This window comes from Pteropus medius, unplaced genomic scaffold (genome assembly GCF_902729225.1).
Source record: "Pteropus medius unplaced genomic scaffold, Ma_sr-lr_union100, whole genome shotgun sequence".
NCBI classification, from domain to species: Eukaryota; Metazoa; Chordata; class Mammalia; order Chiroptera; family Pteropodidae; genus Pteropus; species Pteropus medius.
In genome coordinates, this window is record NW_024344436.1 from 2,915,772 (window position 1) to 2,936,758 (window position 20,987).

Genomic DNA, 20,987 nt, shown 5'->3' on the forward strand with positions numbered 1-20,987 from the left:
GATCGTGTAGGTGTCTGCAAATCAAAAAGGAAAAGACAGACCTTCCAGGAAGAGAGAGCAGCCCCTTCCCACCCACCTCCCAGGGCAGTGAGGGTAACTACGCATTGGAGTAGCTGCAGGGAGAGAACCTAGCACAGCGCTGCCCATGGCAGGGGTGGGAGGTGGGGGCGGGGGTGGGGGGGTGATGGAGAGGGTCCACGCTGCTCTCACAGCACCCAGATGAGGGCCATCCTCCCCAAGCCCAGCAAGAGTGAGGCCCACCAAAGTAAAAGGGGACAAAAACATCCTTCCATGTCAGAAATGATCACTCAGACTTAGAACAAAAAGAACTGACCTCCCATTTGAGGTCCAGGACACATAGTAGTGAGTGGAATTTCTCATTCTGGGTGATGATGACACACCGAGGATCCTATCAGGATCTGCCTTCCCTGAAGAGTGAAAGGGCTAGAGTGGGCTCCAGGGTGTCAGAGACAGTGGGAGCATGTGGGTCCAGCATGGAAGGAGACCCAGGCATGCAGAGCTCAAGATCTTTGTGCCACAATTAGGGCTGGTGGACAGCTAACCCATGAGGCCACCTTCAGAGGTGGGGGACCCTTCACAGTCTGGACATGGGTACCCTGAGCTCTCACACCACCCCAGGCTACCCAGCCCCTACTAGAGAGCAATCAAGTAGAAAAAGCTCTAGGCTTGAAGTCAGGAAGGTGAGATTAAAACCCTCATTCTTTACTGAAAAGCTCTGAGGTCTGAGACACTCAGCTTTGATTCCTCATAGAACAACGCTTCCCTCCTAGGACCACGAGAATATCTACTCATTGGGGTGACAATGGGGAGAGAATCCAGCACAGTTTCTCACCTAGTAGGTTTAGTGTATAGTGTAAAACGGAAAGCTAATATAAACATTAGGGATGTCTGGAGAGCATCCTTCTCCATCCCAGGCCAGTCCCACCCCTAAGTTTTGTACCCTGTCACCAGCTTGCCTGCCCTGTATGGCATTCTGGGCAGATCTGATAAGGTTATGCATGGCATTGTCACCATGAGGCACCGTGGTTCTTTCCACGTTGTTTCTCTCACATTGTACATTATCATTTGGCTTGAGTTTTCTTTTTTCCAGCTTTGTTGAGATATAATTGACGTATAACATTGTATAAGTTTAAGGTACACAGGTGCTGATTTGATATATTTATATACTGCAGAATGATTACTACCATTGCATTAGCTAGCATCTTCACCCTCATCCCACAATCACCATTTCTTTTTTTGTGGCGAAAACATTTAAGATCTACTCTCTTGGCAACATTCAAGTATATAATATAGCATTATTAACTATAATCGCCATGCTGTACATTAGATCCCCAGATCTTATTTATCTTATAGCTGGAAGTTTGTACCCTTTGGTCAGTATCTCCTCATTTCCCCATCCCCTGGCAACTACCACTCTACTGTTTATTTCTCTGAATTTAGCTTTTTAAGATTCCATATACAAGGGATATTATATGGTATTTGTCCTTCTCTGTCTGACTTATTTCACTTAGCACAGTGCCCTCAGGGTTTATGCTAATTGTCACAAATGGCAGAATTTCCTTGTTTCTCATAGCTGAAAGTATTCCATTAGATACCTACGTAAACATTAGGGATGTCTGGAGAGCATCCTTCTCCTTCCCAGGCCAGCTCCCCACGTCTTCTTTCTCCATATCCAAAACTTATAAAGAACTCATACGACTTGACAAAAAAACAAACAACCTGATTTTTAAAATGGGCAGAGGAACTGAATAGTTCCAGTTTTCCAGAGAAGACATACGAATGGCCAACAGGTATGTGAAAAGGTGCTGAGCATCACTAACCCTCAGGGAAATGCGAATCGAAACCACAGGAGGTCCCCTCATGCTGGTTAGAATGGCTGTCAATCAAAAAGAAAAGAGATAACAAGTATTGGTGAGGGTATGGAGAAAAAGGAAGCTCTGGTGCACTGCTTGTGGGACTGCAAATTGGTGTGGCCCTATGGAAAGCAGTATGGAGGTTCGTTAAAAAATTAGATATAGAACTATCATATGACTCAGCAACCCCACTTCTTGGTATATAGCTAAAGAAATTGAAATCAGGATCTCGTAGAGATATCTGCACCTCTCATGTTAATTGCAGCATTATTCACAATAACCATGGTATGAAAACAACCTAAGTATATATCAATAGATGAATGGATAAAGGAGATGCTCACACACACACACACACATACACAATGGAATACTATTCAGCTATGAGAAAGAAGAAAATTCTAAAATTTGTACGGAGCCACAAAAGTTCCCAAATAGCCAAAACAATCCTGACGGGGTGAAAAAAACACAAAGCAAGAGACATCATACTTCTTGATTTCAAACTATATTACAAAGCTATAGTAACCAGAACAATATTGTATTGGCATAACAATAAGACACATAGATCAATGGAACAGAAAAGAGAGCCCAGAAATAAACCCACACATATTTGATAAGGGAGCCAAGAATATTTGATGGAGAAAGGACAGTATTCAATAAATGCTGTTTGGAAGACTGGATAGCCACATGCAAAAGAATGAAATTGGACTCTCATTTACACCACTCACAAAAATTAACTCAAAACGGATAAAGGCTTAAATATAAGACTTGAAGCCCTAAAACTCCTAGAAGAAAACATAGGAGAAAAGCCCTTTGACATTGGTCTTAGCAGAGATTTACTGGATATGACCCCAAAAGCACAAACTACTAAAGCAAAAATCAACAATTGGGACTAGATCAAACTAAAAAGCTTCTGCACAGCAAAGGAAACAATCGACACAATGAAAAGGCAACCTATTTGCAAATCTTGTATCAGACTTGACCTTTTTGACACTCTGCCTTAACCCAGGGGAGCAGCCCATAGAACAGGAGCAAAGGCAGCGGGTCTTCAGCCTCACCCTTCCCCTTAGTGCAGATCCAGCTCGCTGTCACAGTGACAGAGCACCAGACATGCTGTTTGTTCATCCTGCAGCGTGCGAGGCCGGTGTTTGCTTCACTGTGCGGAGGATGAAACCGAAGCTCAGGAAGGTTTAGAAACGTGTCCAAGGTCATCCTGTGAGATGGTTCCCAGGTCTATCTGAAAGCAGAGCCCGTGCTCTTTCTTCACCCCCCTGATGCCTCTCCCTTGGGGCTGGAGAGCCAGGGGTCAAGCGGCCCCAAACCCAGACCCACTGACACGAGCAGACGTTAGCTGTGGGGATGACCAGAGGCAGAAGGGGAGTTCTTCACTAATCTGGTGAATAGGGCCCAGAGCACATAGTAGAGCCAGGATCTCCTCCTTGCCAAATACCCAAACTCTTCCCCTAAGGAACTGTATTGTGAAACAGAGCATTCTCGTGCCACAACCACTCCACCCCACCTCAGCAGTGATGAGAAAAAGAGGACATTCTGGGAGAGGAGGCCATGAGCACCACCCCTGCAGTGGATGCTGTGGTGTGCCACCCAACTCCCCTTCATTTTTCAAGACAGAAAGACAGAAGGATTCACTCCCTCAGCAGCTGGGGTGTTGGAGGCAGCCAGTGCTCTGCTGAGTCCCTCTGGGGATTACCTGTGGCTAAAAGGAGGAAATCTACTTCCAGCGACTGGTCCCCCACAGGATGTGGGGGGCCATCCCCTGCCCCTAAATGGGACAACCCTGAGGGCCATCCCTTTACAGCTCCCTGTAAGATCTGCTCAGACCTTCCCAAGCCACCATTAGGGTTCAGATTGTTTCTCTGTCCAATCTTGCTTCCTTCACTCCCATCAGGAGTGGTTCTGAGCAGATGCCCCGCTAAACTTCCTCGGATCTCCATCTCAGAGTCAGCTTCCACAATTCCAATCCGTGACAGCCTCCACCCAAGGTGTATGACTTGCTTTCTCTGAGTGACGCCCTCTAGTTACAAAGAGGCAGCAGCCTTTTGACTTCTTCCATTGCAATACCCTGAAAGATCGTAAAGCGGGAATATTATAAAATGTATCTTCTCCGTGTAAAGTGAAATGCAATGCTCAGCAACTTTTGAAGAGAAATGTGGTCTCTCTCTCTCTTTTTCTGAGAAAAATGAGGAAGATAGAAGATTTCGAAAATATCTGTAATGCCAAACTATAGATAAACGTTAAAACATTTTTTTTATAATGAATTCCAAAAGCATGCCCTTTTTTTAAATTTAGAGGCTTATATTTTTTTCAAAACAGGCTCAGATCAGAAAAAGAGTTTGATTTTTCCTCTTAGGATTCTGGCAAATAGAGGACTCGGAAAATTTGCATAAAGTTGAAAGGTACATTTAGTGGTTTTCTGAGATTCCCTGAAATGAATTTTTGTGGCAAAAGGCCTGAGAAAGCCCCTCGCTTCTCTTTCTATCCCTGGCGTGCTGCCTGCGGCCTTCTGGTTCCCCCTTAGGAGAGACGCTGATTTTTCTCTCCCCACGTTGATCTTTGTCCCAATGGATGACTTGCCCCTCGCCTGGCTCTGTCTCTTTTCCTCGTTACCTGTCTTTCCCTACGTGTCCCCTCCCTGCCCTTCTCTCTGTCACGACTCTGTCTCCTCCCCCGTCTTCTCCTCTCACCTTCCACCAACTACCACGTGGAACAAACGCACATTTTTATAACGCAAAAACTGATCTTCCTAATCTCTCAGTTTAGAAGCTGATCATTGGAATTTCTTAGGTCTATTTTTTAAACCCCTTTAATGACGTGACCCTTTGGCCATACCCCTCAGTTTCTGCACAGATTTTTGAGGCTCCTGGGTACCAGTCGAGAAGGTTTCTCTCTGACCTCCTTTCTCTCCTTAGTGAAAGCCCCGAGCTCCTCTAGGAGGTTCATGGCCATGTGGGAAGCCTGTAGCCAAATCAAGCATATCGGTTCTGCTTTCTATTTCTGGGACTAGCCAGACACCTCAAGAACCGCCAGTCTTCTGCTGGGTCATAATGGCTGCCTTAGAGCCGGGAAAGCCACAGAGGGTTAGGGTTAGGGTTAGGGTTAGGGTTAGGGTTAGGGTCATTCCCCTGCAGCCTGTGACGCCAAGGTTCCCAGTGGGCTGCTGGACTCGCAAGGGCCAGATCCAGGTGCCTGGCTCTACCACTTACAACTTGTGTGACTCGCCTCATGAGGATTGGCCAGTCTATACCTTAGTTTCCCTATCTGTAAAATAAGACACTACAAGGGCCCACAGCTTGAGGTCACTGTGAGGTTTAAGTAAATAAATGGTAGGGCAAAATAGGTGAAGGGGATTAAGAGGTACAAACTTGCAGTTATAAAACAAATAAGTCACAGAGAGGTAATGTAAGCACAGGGAATATAGTCAATAATATTGTAATAACTTTGTAGAATGACAGATGGCAACTAGACTTACTGTGGTGATCATTTTGTAATGTATGAAAATATCACATCGCTGTGCTATACACCTGAAACTAATATTGTATGTCAATTAGAATTCAATTTTAAAAAAAAAGAAAAAAAAAAACAAGTAAATGTCAGCCTATGCCTCCATACTCAGCTTCTCCCCCAGGGCCAGCCACGCTGATCAGGAGAACCCCAAAATCAAGTCAAGGTCAGAACTAGCTGAAGAGTTTTGAAAGGCGCTGCGAAGTGGGTATTTGCCAGTTACTCCCGCAAACACACCTAAGGAGGGTTCTCACGTTGTCCTGTGGCCATCTATACAGGAGCTGAGCTGGAGAAGAGAGCAGCCCTGCCTCCAACCCCCAGCAGGACACCCACCTCCCAGCTGGCCCAAGGGGGCCACCCACACCCTCTGCTTGTCTCCGAACCACCACCCCCGCCCCGCCCTAAGACCCCACACTCCACGATCTCCCTTTGACTACAGCTCTCACAGGTCCCCCTTTCCCAGCTGGTTTCTCCCTCTGCCCACAGAAAGGGAGGCTACCTCAGCCCCCCACATATGCTCTCCACACACTGGTCACACACCGCCCACTAGCACCCAGAGCCAGGAGGCGTGTGGACGCACATGTGCACACACACAGACGTGCACAGAGGTATACAGAGGCACTTAAAGGCCTACACACATGCGCGCGTGCGCACACACACGGCTCTGTGCGGGGCCCACTGTCCGTCCCCATCTCCCTCTGCTCTGCATACACCCTGAGATTTGTCTGCTCAGTATTAATGAAACCTCTTTCTCCTCACAAACAGCTCCTCACTGATAAGATGGCTCAGACTCTCTCTCAAGGTTTAATGGAAAATAAACAGAATGCTCACCCTTCCTAATTCGAGGGGGGAAAACAAGTGACTTGATTTGACTTTGTCCCTGACAGCATGTGTCTCCCTTGCCCTCACCCCACCACCCCGGCCTCTCTTCCCCAGGAGGCTCCTCCCCGTCCTGCCTCCACTGCCCCCTCATCACTATGGCAGCACTTGGAGGCAAGGTACTGACCATGACGTCTAGGAGGCTGAGGCTGGGCCACAGAACAAGAGACTGAAACAAGCTATATCATGTGCAATCTGTTGCTCATTTGGGCAAGTAATTTAACCAATTTGTGCCTCAGTCTCCCCATTGCTAAAATATGCATAATAACTATATCTACTTTATCTAGGGTTGTCGTGAGGATTTAATGATGATTTTTATCAACTGTAAGTTCTAGAAGTGTTGTTAGCCCTACATCAATGTTAGCTATTATTTATATTATTGTTGGTGTTTTCTTAGAATTATGTCCAAGATAATATGCTAGGTGGCGGGCGGCGGGGCGGGGGGAATGCAAAGGGGCACAGAGCCTCCTACTCTGGAATCTGGGGAACCTGAAACAGGCACACAGATCCATGCACTCAGACTGTGCCGAGTGTCAGTGGAGAAGGCCCAGCGCCATGCTAGGGGAGCGGGAAAGTTTTGCTTCCAGTTCAATGGATCATGTGAGGTACCAGGCAATAACTATTTATTAAGTGCTCACTACGATCTGGACACCATACTAAGTGCTGGGATAGAAACAAAAACCTGGCAGGGACACGCCCTCCAGAAACTCATGCTAGTGAAGCAGTCAGTGGCAGTGGTACTGAAGCCCACATGAGCTTATTGAGGTGGCACAGGGCTTTAGGGCAGAGCAGAGGCTGGACAAGCGATGGGAGGGCCTGAGATTGAGAGGGGCTTCCTGGAGAAGGTGACAGTCTTAAAGAATGACCAAGAATTAAAAAGGCAAGGGCAGCCTGAGAGCTGACTGAAGAGAGGATGGGGTCCGGCCAGTTAAAATGATGTCAGGACATCCTCAGCAGAAGGAACTCCAAGGGCAGGCTATCCTTGCAGGGAGGTGAACAGACCAGTCCCACTCGGTCATGGGAGCAAGAACTGGATAGAGAAGACCTAACTGTAGAGAACCTTGAATATCCTCCATGCTAAGGAGTTGGTTTTTATCCTGGAGCAGCAGGGAGTCAGTAAATCGTGAGCAGCAGAGATTGTGTTTCCAGAATAGTGACCTGGCCATAGTGGAGGTAGAAAGGATCGAAGTGGAACGGAGAGAAAGTCAATGCTGTGGGACCAGTTTCGAGATTACAGGAACCCAGAGATTTGGGCCATCACCAGATGATAGGTTACCACCGAGTATATCAGTTAGGTTTTGCTGCATAATCAACCACCCCAAACTTCATGAGCAAGTGATTCGGCTGAGCTCAGCTGAGATGGCTCATCTCTGCTCCAAGTAGGGTCAACTGGGTTCACATGTGCCTCTGCAGTAAAGCCTCACTCTCATGGACACAGGAGACTGGAGGGAGGAGAAGCCAAGCCAGGCAGGTCAGCATGGACTCACCCCTGGGGATCCTGGTGAGGACAGGGCAAGAGAAAAAGAGAGATCTCTACTTTCCCAAGAAGACAGAGCACCAGACTAGTAAAGGCGGGACCCAGGATTTGAACCCAAGCTGCCTGGCCTTCAAGTTAGCCAAGCAAAGAGAAAGCGACAATGGAGGGAGAGTGATTCATTCCAAGAGGTGATTCTTATTCACATGGAGAATTTGAGTTAAAAGGTGATAAAAAATGAGGCTGGAGAGGTCTGCAGGAGCCAAGAAGTTCAGACTTGATCCAGATGACAATGAGGACCTATGAAAGATTTTAAATGAAGGAATTCTAGATATTCAGCAAATAGGGAGTGAATGAATGATTGAATGGATGGATGAATGACTAGACTTTTGTGACGATCGCTCTGGGGCAGTGTGGAGAAATGGGGAGAGAATGTTAGGTAGGACAATCCTGAGCCAGGAATACTGTCAGGAATGGAACGGAGAGACACATTTGAGAGATTTCAGAGAATTCAGAGGCTTAACAAGGCAGGATGAAAGAGAGTACAATCCAAGAAAGAGTTGTAGATTCTGGCCTTCGGTCACTGAATAGTGGTGCTGTTCCCCACAATAGGAAATATGCATTTTGGGAATTTATCAACATACAGGCGTTAGCTGAATCCACAGGAAAGGAATGTGCTTCTCCATGAACAGTGTGTAGAATGACATGCACCAGGAAGAGCAGGCTCTGGGGAAGACCAACGGTTGTAGTGGGAAGAAGACAGAAAGTGACAGTCAGAGAGGACAGGAGAAAACCAGAAAAGAATCCTGAGAGCCAACTCAGGATCAGTCTATTCCCCACCCGTTCTTCTTTTCTTCCGAATATTTGTCAACACCAAACAATATATTACGTATGAATTCACTTATTGCCTTGTCTCTCCGTTAGGATCTCAACTCTACTAAGGCAGGAGCTTTGTGTCCCCAGTGCTTCCAAAGAGGGTGCTCAATGCAAATTTTCTGAGTGAACGAATGAATTTTCTGAATGAATGATGCTCTAGCTCTGAGAAGCAGATCCTTAAAAGCTGGCAAGTCCCCGGTTCTGTCTTTACATTCTACAGTTCTGCACTTTGGCCATTAGGTGGCGCATCTGGGTGCGTGAAGAACAGAGGCTGGGATTCCAGGTGTCGCCGAACCCAACAACGGGGCAAAAACGAGCGAGGATCTCAAAAGCAAACATCATTTGTCGACTCCCATAGCAGACATCTCTCAAGCACCAACTGCGAGCTAGGCACACGCCCCTTCTCCTTCTGTAACTCGGTTTGAGGGAAGGAAGTGCGGGGTCTAAATGGCCACAGGCATTCAGGAATAGCCTATCCCAGGTTTGTGATAAGGGTCAGAATGTGGCCAAGAGGGGTGATGGAAAAGGCTTGTGAAGGGGTGTCTGCAGCTTCCAGGGCGGCCTGTCAGCTGCTCTGACGCTAGTGGGACAAATTACAGGATCAACCAAATCTGGGTTTAAATACCAACTCTCCCACTTACGTGCTGTGTTGTCTTAGCCAAGTATTTTGACCTCTCTGAGCCTCAGTTTCCTAATCTATAAAATGGAGATCTCCAAAGTTCCTCTTTCGAAGGAAACTGAGAATAAAACAAGGGGCCCCTTGGCACAGTGCCTGTCACATAGCAAGAAAACTAAATATCATTCTAAAAATTAGACGTAACAACTATTTGCACAGCTCTTGGTAAAGCTCTCTCTGCATTCTTCATATCATAAAAGGTAAAGCTCCTAATAACACTGCAAGTATCTTTATTACCCCACTTCCAAGATAAGGGGGCCAAGGTTGTCAGATTATATAACTTGCCCACAATCATATAGCTTATAAAGTAATGGACTCAAGCCAAGTTCTGCTCAACAAAAATCACATGAGATATCCCCAGTGTGGCAGGTGCTATACCAGGTGATGGGGATCGAGGAAGGATAAGATTGCAATCTAGGGGAGACACAAACACATGCAGATCATTGCCATAAAATAGGTTAGCTATTGTGACAGGGGAGGACCAAAATGCTATGGGGTCACAGACAAAAGTCACTTGGTTCAACCGGGAGACTCCGGAAGGACCTCATGGACTGGGCAACCCTTTAGCTAAGTCTTGAAGGCTGGAGAAGAGAGACCTAGGAGAAGAAGGGGAAAGAGAACCCCAGCATTCTAAGTCAAAGAAATGCCCTATGCCAAGGAACCTGTCATAAAACCGGACTGCTAACTGCAAACCCAGTATCCAGTGAGCCATCTAGGCCCTTTCTCTAACCTAACTCAGGAAGTCGGGAGGGAACAGGGCACTAACTGAGGGCTGAAGGGCCCTCCATGTGCTCTCGCTGTCCAATCCTTTCTGCAAAGCACTCATCAGTCTGTAATCATTCCTAGAAGCCCTCAGAGCAGTTCTCCTCAAACACTGACTTCACACAAATTGCCTGAAGTCTTTTCTCAATGCACAGCCTGATTCAGGAGGCCCTGAGGTGGAGCAACAATGACTGCATTTGTAACCAGTTCCCAGGTGATGCGGTGCTGCAGGTCCCTCGGGGCACATGCTCGAATAGCTGCAGGTCCCTCGGGGCACATGCTCAAATAACAAAGGTCTCCAAGAGGACAGACGGGGTCTGGTTTTCTCAACCATTATATGACCAAACTGTGGCATGGAAGAGGCTGAATGAAAGAAATGGAAGGAGGAAGGTCGGGAGGGGAGGCCGGAGGGAGGAAAGAAAGGCTGACTGGGCAGGACAGCAGCTGGGACACTGGGATGAAGGAAGATTCTAAAGGTGTGAGAGGTGCTGCTCAGGAACAGCCAGAGACCCTGGGTGCCCTCCCTCCACTCCAGTCAGCTCTTGGACCCCCCGGCACGAACTCAGCCCACTCCCCGCCTCCGCCAGAGTCCCTGTGGCATCTGAGGTGGTGTGGAGGGAGCCCCAATGGCACAGCCTACGGCCTGCTTCCAGAACCTTCCTGGCTTGTTCAGGCAAGATCGGCCGACCCAGCAAAATCAAGACCAACGAGGCCATGCAGACGCTGGGCACAGAGGCAACGAGCAGGTTGAGTGAGATGGAAACCCCCTAACCCCAGCTCCACTCTGCCCTCTGCCCAGCTGATGTTCTGTGATAAGGACAGTCAGATGATCACCCCTAGTATACGCTCTAGTCCAGAAGTCCAAAGCTTTCTGACCATGGGAGGTAGTAGGGTCGTGGCCTCCCATGAATGGCTTCCAGCTGTGGGGACTGGCTCTGCCAGGGATCCACTCAGGTCGCCTTCAGGCCTCAGTCACCCAACAGTTAACACATTTTTTCCTGACTGACAACAAGCACAACACCAAAACAGCCAACTATTTTTATCTGCAGATTAATCACAAAAGGCTAACGCTCCCACTTTCCCTGTGATTAAAAATTAGGAGACCAAACTCTATAGTGGTTCAGGATAATAACCAATCCTGTGAGAGGGGTGCATGAATAATGCATCTCCAGGCTCGGGCTGCTCCAGACTTTCTTCCCTCCCAGGGCCCCAGCTCTGGGACCCAGTCTGAATGGAGAGGTAACAAGTCGCCCCCACCCCTCCCTTCCACGGGAGCTGCAGCTGCCAGAGCGGCTGTTGATTTCTATTCAGCCTGCAGGCCCCCAAACATCCTCCCTCTTCACCCACCCCGCCCCACACACCCCAGCCCCATCCGCACCCCCTCCTACCCCATCTGGTGTGCAGCCAGCCGAAGGCCAATCAATAATGCATAGCTACATGAATAACCGGCATGATAACCACTTATTTGGGAAGATGTAATCAGGACCCATTCTGAGGGTGGATGTTTGTGTGTGTGTGAGTCTGTGTGTATGTGTGTGTGCGCACACGCCTGAGTATTCACACAGCATAGTCCCACGACCCTCTCTCTTCATCTGCACTCCCTTAATCCAATATTTCAAATACAGCACTAGCAGAGCAGGAGGGAAAGGCTTGGCCCCTCACTGTCTTTGTTTTATGAAAAGTCCTCCTCGCTCTCCACACTGTGATCACAGAAGTTATACACCTGAGCAAAGGCCCAGAAACACTTGGTTCTCAAACTTGGTCACACACTGCAGTACTCTGGGAGCTGTAGCAATTCCTGATGCTCGAGGTCTACCAGCAGAGAGTGGGTTCACTTGGTCAGTGCGTGGCCCTGATTTCTAAAACCTCTCCCCAGAAGATTGTGCTGCGCAGCCGGGGTTGAGAACCACTGCCTCAGACCCAGCGAATGTCAGTGCTGGAGGGAGCTGTCCAGACCCCCTGTTGAACTTCCACATCTTATACCTGAGGAAACAAAACCGTGTGAAGGAACTGTCTTCACGGCTTCGCCCTCTGACTCGGGGCACTTTGCACGATACTGAACCGCTGGGCTTATTTATTTTATTCCTGAAGCTTCCGGTTGTTCTTTCCAATGTCTCTGGCCCTCAGCAAGCCCAGCTGGAACACCTCCATCCCGGACAGGACACCTCGTGGGGAGAAAACTGCAGCCTCAGAAGGAAGGAAGAAGAAGCCCCAGCCCCAGCCCTCCCTGCTGGAAGGGGCCCGCCTATTGCACTGAGATAAAATTCCCTCAGCAGCAACTGTCACACCCACCGCCATTTGTGGAAAGCTCTCATTAGCCTCCCTTTTATCTCAGGCCACACCAGCACCCAGGAGGCCTCTGGCGCTAATGAGTGGGTACAGGGTGGGTGGGGTGGGTGTCCTGCCCACACTCACCATCTGCCTACACCCAGCCCCCATCCCCCATGCTGGGCAGGGTTGGCTGAGGCCAGCCTTCCTCCTTGGACCAGGATCCCTGGTGGAGTCCTGGGGCTGACGATGACATCTTGGAAGCCTTGAGGGTTTGTTTTTTCCTCAGGAAATAGAAACTTGGGAGTCGGCACTCACTGGGCCTCCTCAAGGCAGGAAAGGAGAGACAGAGCCACTAGCTGAAGGTGTGCCCCAGAGCCTCCTGGAGGTGCACCGGGAGAGTACCAGATTAAGGGAGACCCTGCGAAGGGGAGGGAAGGCAGGCAGGTTGTGAGAGCAAGTCCTGGCAGGGACGAGGAGGCTGGGAGGCAGAGCCTGCGAGGTCTGGAGCTGCTGCAACCATCTTCCCGGAGCCCACAAGCACAGAAGCTGGCACAGGGCCTGGGTGGAAGGATGGACTTTCTATGGCAACTGGGCAAAGAACAGGGCAGGAGAGATTCGTTCTGATTCTGGGGTGAGAGAGCCAGAGCCATTCTGGAAGAATAAAAGGCTGAGGAGATGCCAGGGTTTGCACAGCCCTCTGAGATGCCGTCTCAGCCTTGAAAGGTTGCCTGTCACCTGTGCCCTGAGAAGAAAGGGACAGCCTGGCGCTTCAAAATGTCAAGAGCCTAGCTTCCAGCACCCCCATCCTCCCCTGCCGCCCCCCGCCCCCCCTCCACTCCCTTCTTTGAAGCTGACCTTGAGCAAGTCACTGAACCCTGCCGAAGCCTCATTTTCTGAAGTGTTGTGGCCATTGGGATAATAATAATAATATTTACCAGCAAGATTGTCGTTAGGATTAAATTAGACAACAGACGTGACAAAGTGTTTTGTTTTTTAAAAAAAAAAAAAAAGAAGAAAGAAACTACAGATACTACGTAGGGGAGGAGCTGTGCTCCCAGGTCTATGAAAGAGGCTAATGACGCCCGCCCTGTCCCCTCACAGGCTCCTCGTGAGCAGAAGATGGGACGAAGATATGAACATCCTCTGCAAATAAATATGCAATGCGTATGTCCGGGATTATTGCTGTTGTTGCTATTATTGCTATAATACGAGAGGATTATAGGTTTTATTAAAGTATGATCATTATTTTTTGTTACCGCTCCACAAAACCCACCATCCCAGCCTGCCCGCCAGGCCGGAGGGGCAGGGTGCCCTCAGCCTGACCTCTTTCCCTTCTCCCCACAGTGCCACCCGATGACCCCGTCATCCTGGGGGGGCCCGTAATCAGCCTGCGGGCAGGGGACCCCCTCAACCTCACCTGCCACGCAGACAACGCCAAGCCTGCAGCTTCCATCATCTGGCTGCGGAAGGGAGAGGTCATCAACGGGGCCACCTACTCCAAGGTGAGGCCTGGGGGCATGAGGGATGGGGATTCCATGGAGAGGGGGTCGCCTCTCCCTATCTCTCTGCAGCTCTTGCTCTCTCTAAGTGTATGTCTTCCTGTCGCTTTTTGTTTCTTCTCCTTTGCCTCTCTGTCTCTCTTTTTCTCTATGCCACTTTTTCCCTCCTATGCTATGGCTCTGTTCATTCCACTTTTCCCGTCTCTCGGCTGTTTAGCTCTATCTCTCTTCCTCTCGCTGTCTTCCCTGGAGTAACTGCTTGGCTTGGCAAAGACCTCAAGCATAGGTAATGCAGGACGGACGTGGCCAGGGCCCGGGGTTGACAGAAGAAATACGGGATGGCCAGTTACATTTGAATTTCAGATAAACAACAAATAACAGTAGAAGTACACGCCAAATATTGCATGACACCATACTTACGGGTCATACCTAAAATAAAAATAAATTATTCAATGTTTATCTGAAATTCAAATTTAAATGAGTGTCCCATATGTCTATTTGCTAAATCTGGCCACCTTTCCAGGGCTGCCAGGTAAGGCTGTTTAGGTGTTTTCCTGTCCCAATTGCCTGGCTCAGGGGCCAGGGAGGACTGAAACCCAGCGCATCATCCCTCACCAAGCCCTGCGTCCTCCTCTACCTGCCCACAAGGGTGCTTTTCTCTAATCCATATAATTTAGGTGCTCCGCAAGTGCCCTGAACAGGCCTCGATGTCAGTCGTGTGGTTTATTTTCTATGTTTTATGATGCTTTGACATCCTGAGGCCTTGCAGCATGCAGAAACTTCCCCTTGCGGTTAGCTAAGTCCTAGAGACATGCTGCGAACACAGCTTTGATATGCAAACCAAACAATCCTGGGTCCACTTCCTCATCACCTCCTTTTATCAGGCTCCTGCAGTCCTTCTGCCCCCAGTAACCCCAGGGCCAGGCACTGGCTAACTAACGGCCACCCCCATAGCCTACAGCCTGATGAAATGAATCAAACTATCCAATCCTAAAACTGTTCGACTGCTTACCCCGCCTTGTCCATTCTTCCCCACAAAACGACGACAGAGGCTCTCGTCCATGCTTTCTCCTCTGCTCCCTCTGCCTCCTGATTACCCTTGGTGCTGCCCCGTGTGGCATGCCGAGCCCCTTCTCTTGGATGCCATAACCAACTACCTATTCAATGACAGTTGTCTCCTGATCTGTTGGCCTCACCCTTCCTGAATAAAAACAAAACACCAGGTAGATTTTAAAACAGTGCCCACCAAACTCCACTCAAGGAGACTGTGAATAGAACTGCAGACAGGGTTTCTGTACCACAGACCCTATAAAGATGAGCGGGACCTGGGAGGATGGCTGGTCCAACTCCCGGATCTACAGATGGAAAACCGAGGCCCGACGAGGGAGTGACTGCCCTGCTCAGCTGACAAATGGGTGGAAACCACAGTCTCTTTTCCGTGAGCCTCTCTGGCTTCAGACAGATGGGCAGTTGCTCAGAGGTTGTATCACAGCCCAGGGCAAGCCAGCACCCCTGGGCTCTGAAGCAGGAGGTTCAGGCCTCCAGTACCCCACTCTCCACTCCCTGAGGCATCCTTGGCCTCAGAGAATGGAAGTACACCACCTGCTTCCCACTGCTAATCTACACCAGCTCCTCTTCTAAGGCCCTGGAAAGATAAGCAAGGCCTTCACCATCAGCGGAGGATATGAAGCAGGCTGTTCATTCTCTGAGGCTGTGTCTTTCCTTTCTCTGAGGCTGTGTCTTTCCTGTGCAAAGCTGACCACCTGCCAAGGAGTCAGCCCCAGGGCTGCTGATAGAGGCCTGGCCCCTGCCCCCACCCAGAGCCTGGTGCCAGAACCCAGGACAAATGCCTTCCCTCAGATGTAAGCCCATGCAGGGGGAAGCTGCCTACTGAGAGATAAGTTCCCACACTCAAGTCCTGGGCGGGAGCCCCACCGTTGTGCTATGAAATACAAAAATATGGGACAGGGAGTGTGTCCTCCAGACAAGGGTGAAAAGGAAGGAAAGGGGTGTTCCTTCCATTCTGGGTGTCTCTCCAGTCTCTCCCTGAAGTTGGGTCTGCCAAGGTTTATGTCCCACAGAGGACACAGCCCCATCTGGTGACAAGAAAGGTCAGAGTCACCTTGCTGAACCTGTCTGGGGGCCACCTTGACCCTTTGCCTGGCACCGTGCTGCTACAAACCACAACAGGAAGGTCACACTCCACCCTCTGCCCACTCAACTCTGTTCACATTCCTGCTGGCCTGTGACAGGAATGACAGCACCAGGCAGCAAGGGACCTGGGTTCCAGTCCCTGCTCTGAATACCCCCAGGAAAGTCATTCTCTGGGCCTCAGTTTCCTTGTCTATAAAACAGAGGGGTTGGATCAGACACTCTATTAATTAGTAGGCTAGGACTGCCGAAACAAAATACCACAGACTGGTGGATTACACAACAGACATTTATTTTCTCACAGTCCCGGAGGCTGAAACTCCAAGGTCAAGGTGCCGGCAGGGTTGGTTTCTGGTGAAACTCCTTTTTCTGGTTTCTGCTTTCAAGATAGTACCTTCTCGCTGTGTCCTCGCATGGCTTTTTCCCTATGTCCACCAGAGATCTCTGTCTCTTCCTATTCTTGTAAGGGCACCAATCCTATCGGAATAGGACCACACTCTTATGACCTCATTTAACCTCATCTTCCTCCTGAAAGGTCCCATCTCTCCATATACTCACAGTGGGGAATCAGGGCTTCACCGTATGAAATCCGGGGGGACACAATTCAGTCCATAACAGGTACCTGCCAGCTCTGACAAGCTATGTGCCTATGACAAGCTATGAGACTATGGAGCACATGGAGAAAGATGGATGGTCCAGAACAGCTTTCAGGGCCCAGTCCTCTGCAGCGACACTCACATGGGCACTTCTGATGCCCTGAAGGCAAAGCAGTCCAGACAGGCCATGCATGAGATGCGACTGGGGCATGAGCAGCTGACACAGAGACAGAGACAGAGGCTGAAAAAACAGACAAGCGCATACATAGTCAGGGGGTCCCAGGTCCTTGGAAAAGACCCTGAAAGGCAACCCTTACAGCCCCGGGTCTGAAGCCCCCAGCATTGTCACATGGTGGTGGTTAAGGCTGTGGACCTGGGAGCTGGGCAGCCTTAATTTGAATGCAGGCTTTGCACCTTCTAGCTCTGTGACGGGGCAGGGGGGGGCAAGCTACCTAACCTTGCTGTGCCTTAGTGTCGCCACCTATTCAAGGGGAGGAACAACAGCACCTGCCTCAAAGGATGATTGTGAGGCTTGAATGAGAAAAGTGCCTGGCAGAGTGAGTTCGCAATAATCATAGCTGTTAGGGTCACTGCCTGTCCCTCCCTTGATCTTCACAGGCTCCAAGGGTCCCCTTACTACCCACATTTCCCAGATGAGAATGTTAGTGTCATATAGAACAGGTCCTATGGTCCTAAGGCCTGGGTTCAACCTGAGATCCACTACATAATATGGTAATTAAGCTCTCTGCCTCAGTTGCCCCAGCTGCAAAATGGGGTAACGATAACCAGACACCTGTTAAGACTGCTATGATACGCGAAGGGAATTATGCACTGAAAACACTCTATAAAGAGCCTGGCACAGAGTCAGGGCTTCACATGCGTTAGCTAGTATTATTGGGTCCCGCCTCCCAGGGCCCTGTCTCACTCACCCCAGTTCTCCCTCCTCAGAAGTCACATAACTCTGGTTCCGTAGAACATTATTTCTACTATTTCGCCATGTGGCCAGCAGGGGACAGATGAGCTGGTAGGATCAAGGATGGCACCACAGAGGATTGCCAGGCCCCTTGCCCTGGGAGGAGAATCACTCAGCACAGGCTGGTAGTGCCTCACCTTAAACACACTGTCACCAGAGCCCTCACGGCCTAGGTGCTTGGGTGAGCACCCAGAAATCCCAGTGGGTGTCTGGCTGCAAAAGCATAGGAGCTGGTGGCAAGGCCTCTCTCCAAGTCCTCTTCTTGGACACCCAGCCACAAGCCATCTTCTCTGGGCCTGTCACCAGAATGGAGGCCACATGGCATTCATCCAGAAAGCCAGCAAATACACGAACCAGGAGAGACAGGACAGGCTGGAAAATAGGAGGGAAGACAGTACGGGCTGGGCCCAAGGAGATGTCTTCCCGGGGAGCCAGCATCCTGCTCCACCTGCTACTTCTTAGCAGCTGCCAGCTAGGGAGATGAGTCCTTGACCCTGGCACCGAGACAGGTGGAAGAGGTGCTAGATCTTACGACACCCAGTTGTGTACATATCTACCTACCCTGAATCCCCATTTCCTCCAGCCCTACCTCTCTACTTCCTCCAGCTGCAGGTTGCTGCCTGCCCGAGGGTCTGCCCACCCAACGACCGCCAGGACGGGGGCCTCACTGGACCCATGCCAGGAGAAGCTCTGGAAAAACACCCCTCAGAGCCCTCACTGGGACCCAGCTCCCTCTCCACTGTGCACTCCCTCCTTGCCAGTCACCCCACCACCCCCATCCATTCTGCCCATCTTAGGGACCTAGAGTCTCTCCCCAGTGCAGAGGCTGCTGCCACTTCTCCAAGCCTTCTTTGTGTAGGGTATCACTCCTGGCCCCAGAGCACAAGAGAGGGGGTCCCTGAGGTTGCAGGGTCTGCTCAAACGGCACTGTGCATGTCTCCACCTTCCTTCATGTCTCTATCCAAGAGACGTGACAACAGGCGCTCGTGGATTCCCCAGCCAGCTATTAAAAGGGGAAGCAGAGAGATGATTAAAAAAAATTAAAAAAAAAAAAAAAAGACAGCAGGTGGGGGAGGTGAGCGAGGAGGGTAGAAGAGAGAAGAGGCCCTGTTGCCAGGCAATCAGGTCTCACTCAAAGCCTTTCCAAGCTGTTTGCATATCAATGAACATCCCCTATTTAGCACTGGGGTTGGGGCCTCAACCACTGCATTCCCTCCAAACCCCTTTCCTCCCTCGCCAGGAGTTTCCATGCAGGCATCACCAGGCTTCCTATCTCTCGGGCTCAGCCTTGCTCTACACTGCCCAGCTGAGCTCCAGGGGGCTTTGGAAAGAGCAGTGCAGCCACTGCTGCCTGCACTGGACAACCAAACACAGGGTGCATTCTCTCCCTGGCCAGGCCAGCCTCCAGGGCTACTGCCAATTGAATGCCAAGTGCCTGCCCCTTGGGATGGGGCAGTGGGTCACAGACAGAAAGCAGCACCAGGGCAGGCTGGATTTAGAGATGAGCCCCAGGTCTCACACAGCCACTGGAAGTGTCAGAAAAGCACCTTGGAAGAAGGCAGTAGACAGAGGTCCATGGACACACACGCACAGTCAGAGGGTGGAAGCCCAACCGTGAAGGCTACTGCTCTGGCACGCTCACTCCTGTGAACGTGGACTATATACACCCCGCCCTGCTTCATATCTGCACACACGGATAGGCTGGGTCTTAGTGGACCCACAGGAGCTGCCATCAGGGTCACATGGGGCAGCCTGGGCTGGCATCTGGCAGCACACTGGTGCCACCAAGATGGAGGAGGGCTATCCTAGGACTTGGAGGTGGTGGCCCTAGGGAAAAAAAAAAAAACTCACCATGAATAATCCACTGAGTGAGCTGATTTGCATACTAATGAAGGTTTCTGAGACAGGAGGTGGGGAACTGGGGCCCATGGAGCATCCCCAGGGCCAAGTTCAGTGAAGTGAACAGGGGAGAGGGAGACAGGAGGAAAAGAGAAGTGGGGGGTGTGACAAGAATCAGCAAAAGACAGAATGTTTGACCTGGCCCATACTTTCGAGGCCGCGCAGTCCAAAGGCTTCATTTGCCTGAACGAAAAGGAAAGAGAAAGGAAAAAGGAAAAGTGAGATTAGGAAGGAATGAGAAAAGAAAAACTAGGCTGAGAGAAGATGAAGGCCAAACGCTGGCTGGGGCAGACAGGCCACCCCGCTGCCTTCTGGGGGGCGGGGGGAGTCAGCCCGCCTCACTGGCCCAGCTCAGACTCCCTCCCCCAGGACACCCCGTGGCCCAGGCCTGCAGACCCCCAGGGACCCCAAGACCGGGTGAGCCTCCTGTGGGAGCCTGCCTTCCACTCGCTCTTCTCTTGTTTAATGAACACATCTCCCTTTTCTCTAATTAGGTGGAACAAACAACTTGAACCAGAATTTTTATTTCCCAGAAAAAGCACACGCCCGGACACAGTAAATATGTCATTAATCATCATTCTGAGGCAGAGGAGCACCCTGGGTTCGGGGAGGAGGGAGGCAGTCCGGGGGCCTAATTAGGATCCCAAGCCGCCTGGCTCCTCTCCCAGCCGCACGCGGCCAGCCCTCCACCCCCAAGAGCTGATCCGCGGAGGGGCTGCAGGCAGAGTCAATCTTATATAAATGCCCCCTGTTAGCACAACGGCAAAGTAAAGAGGGGGCGAGTGGAAGAGTATGGACCTCCCTCCCCACCTCCCCCGCTGCACCTTACTCAGGTCTTATTTTCATCCAGGAAATTGTTCTTATTATCTCTTGGCTATTTATAGACACAGGACGTCTGCTGCAGAGCCGAGAGCCAGCGTGCTGCTGTGGTGCGGCTGCAGCGCCCTCCGCTGGGGCTTGGCTGGGAACTAAACCACACCCCCACCGCGGTGCGGGTTCCTGCGCAGGCCTCTAGTCAGCGCCCTGGCCCTGAGGCTGATCGCCATCGACTGCCTGGACTGCCCCATGGCTGGCTGGGACGGACCACATCCCTCTCCCCCAGCTCCTCTCAGAGGACCCCTCTGCCCAGGCTGAGGCCGCCACCCCATGTCCCAGGGAAGCATGCACAATGAGGCCTCAAGCCACTGGCACCTGCCTAGGCCCGGGCAGTTTTCAAACATCCAGGAGAAACAGCCAAGATGACCGCTCCTGGGTCTCTCTGGCATCTCAGACTCTGGCTTTGTCTATGCAGGATGCGCTCATCTAGACAGAGGCTCCGGTCATGTTCTAGTGCTGGAGGCCACAGGCTTTGCCCCAGCTGAGGAGAACCACACTGACCCGTGGACCTGGAGAGCGGTCCCAGGTGATGCCACTAACTAGCTGAGTGACCTCGGAGGCTACAGAATGGCTCTAACCCTTCCCACCTTTAAGTGGAAGATCACACTAACCACCTTCCAGCTCTCAGGGAGCTGTGGTGGGAGGGTCATGACTCAGGGGTTACC

The 20,987-nt window shown here is 50.6% G+C and overlaps 1 protein-coding gene across 2 annotated transcripts in view; it reads left to right on the forward strand.

Annotated features, from left to right (window-relative positions):
* The window catches only part of KIRREL3 (kirre like nephrin family adhesion molecule 3), a 525,648-nt gene that overhangs the window by 466,517 nt on the left and 38,144 nt on the right, over positions 1-20,987 (forward strand). For both annotated transcript variants that reach the window (XM_039872733.1, XM_039872734.1), the window contains exon 5: positions 13,673-13,830. In XM_039872733.1, the coding sequence (XP_039728667.1) occupies positions 13,673-13,830 (158 nt within the window). The remainder of the gene's footprint in view (positions 1-13,672; positions 13,831-20,987) is intronic.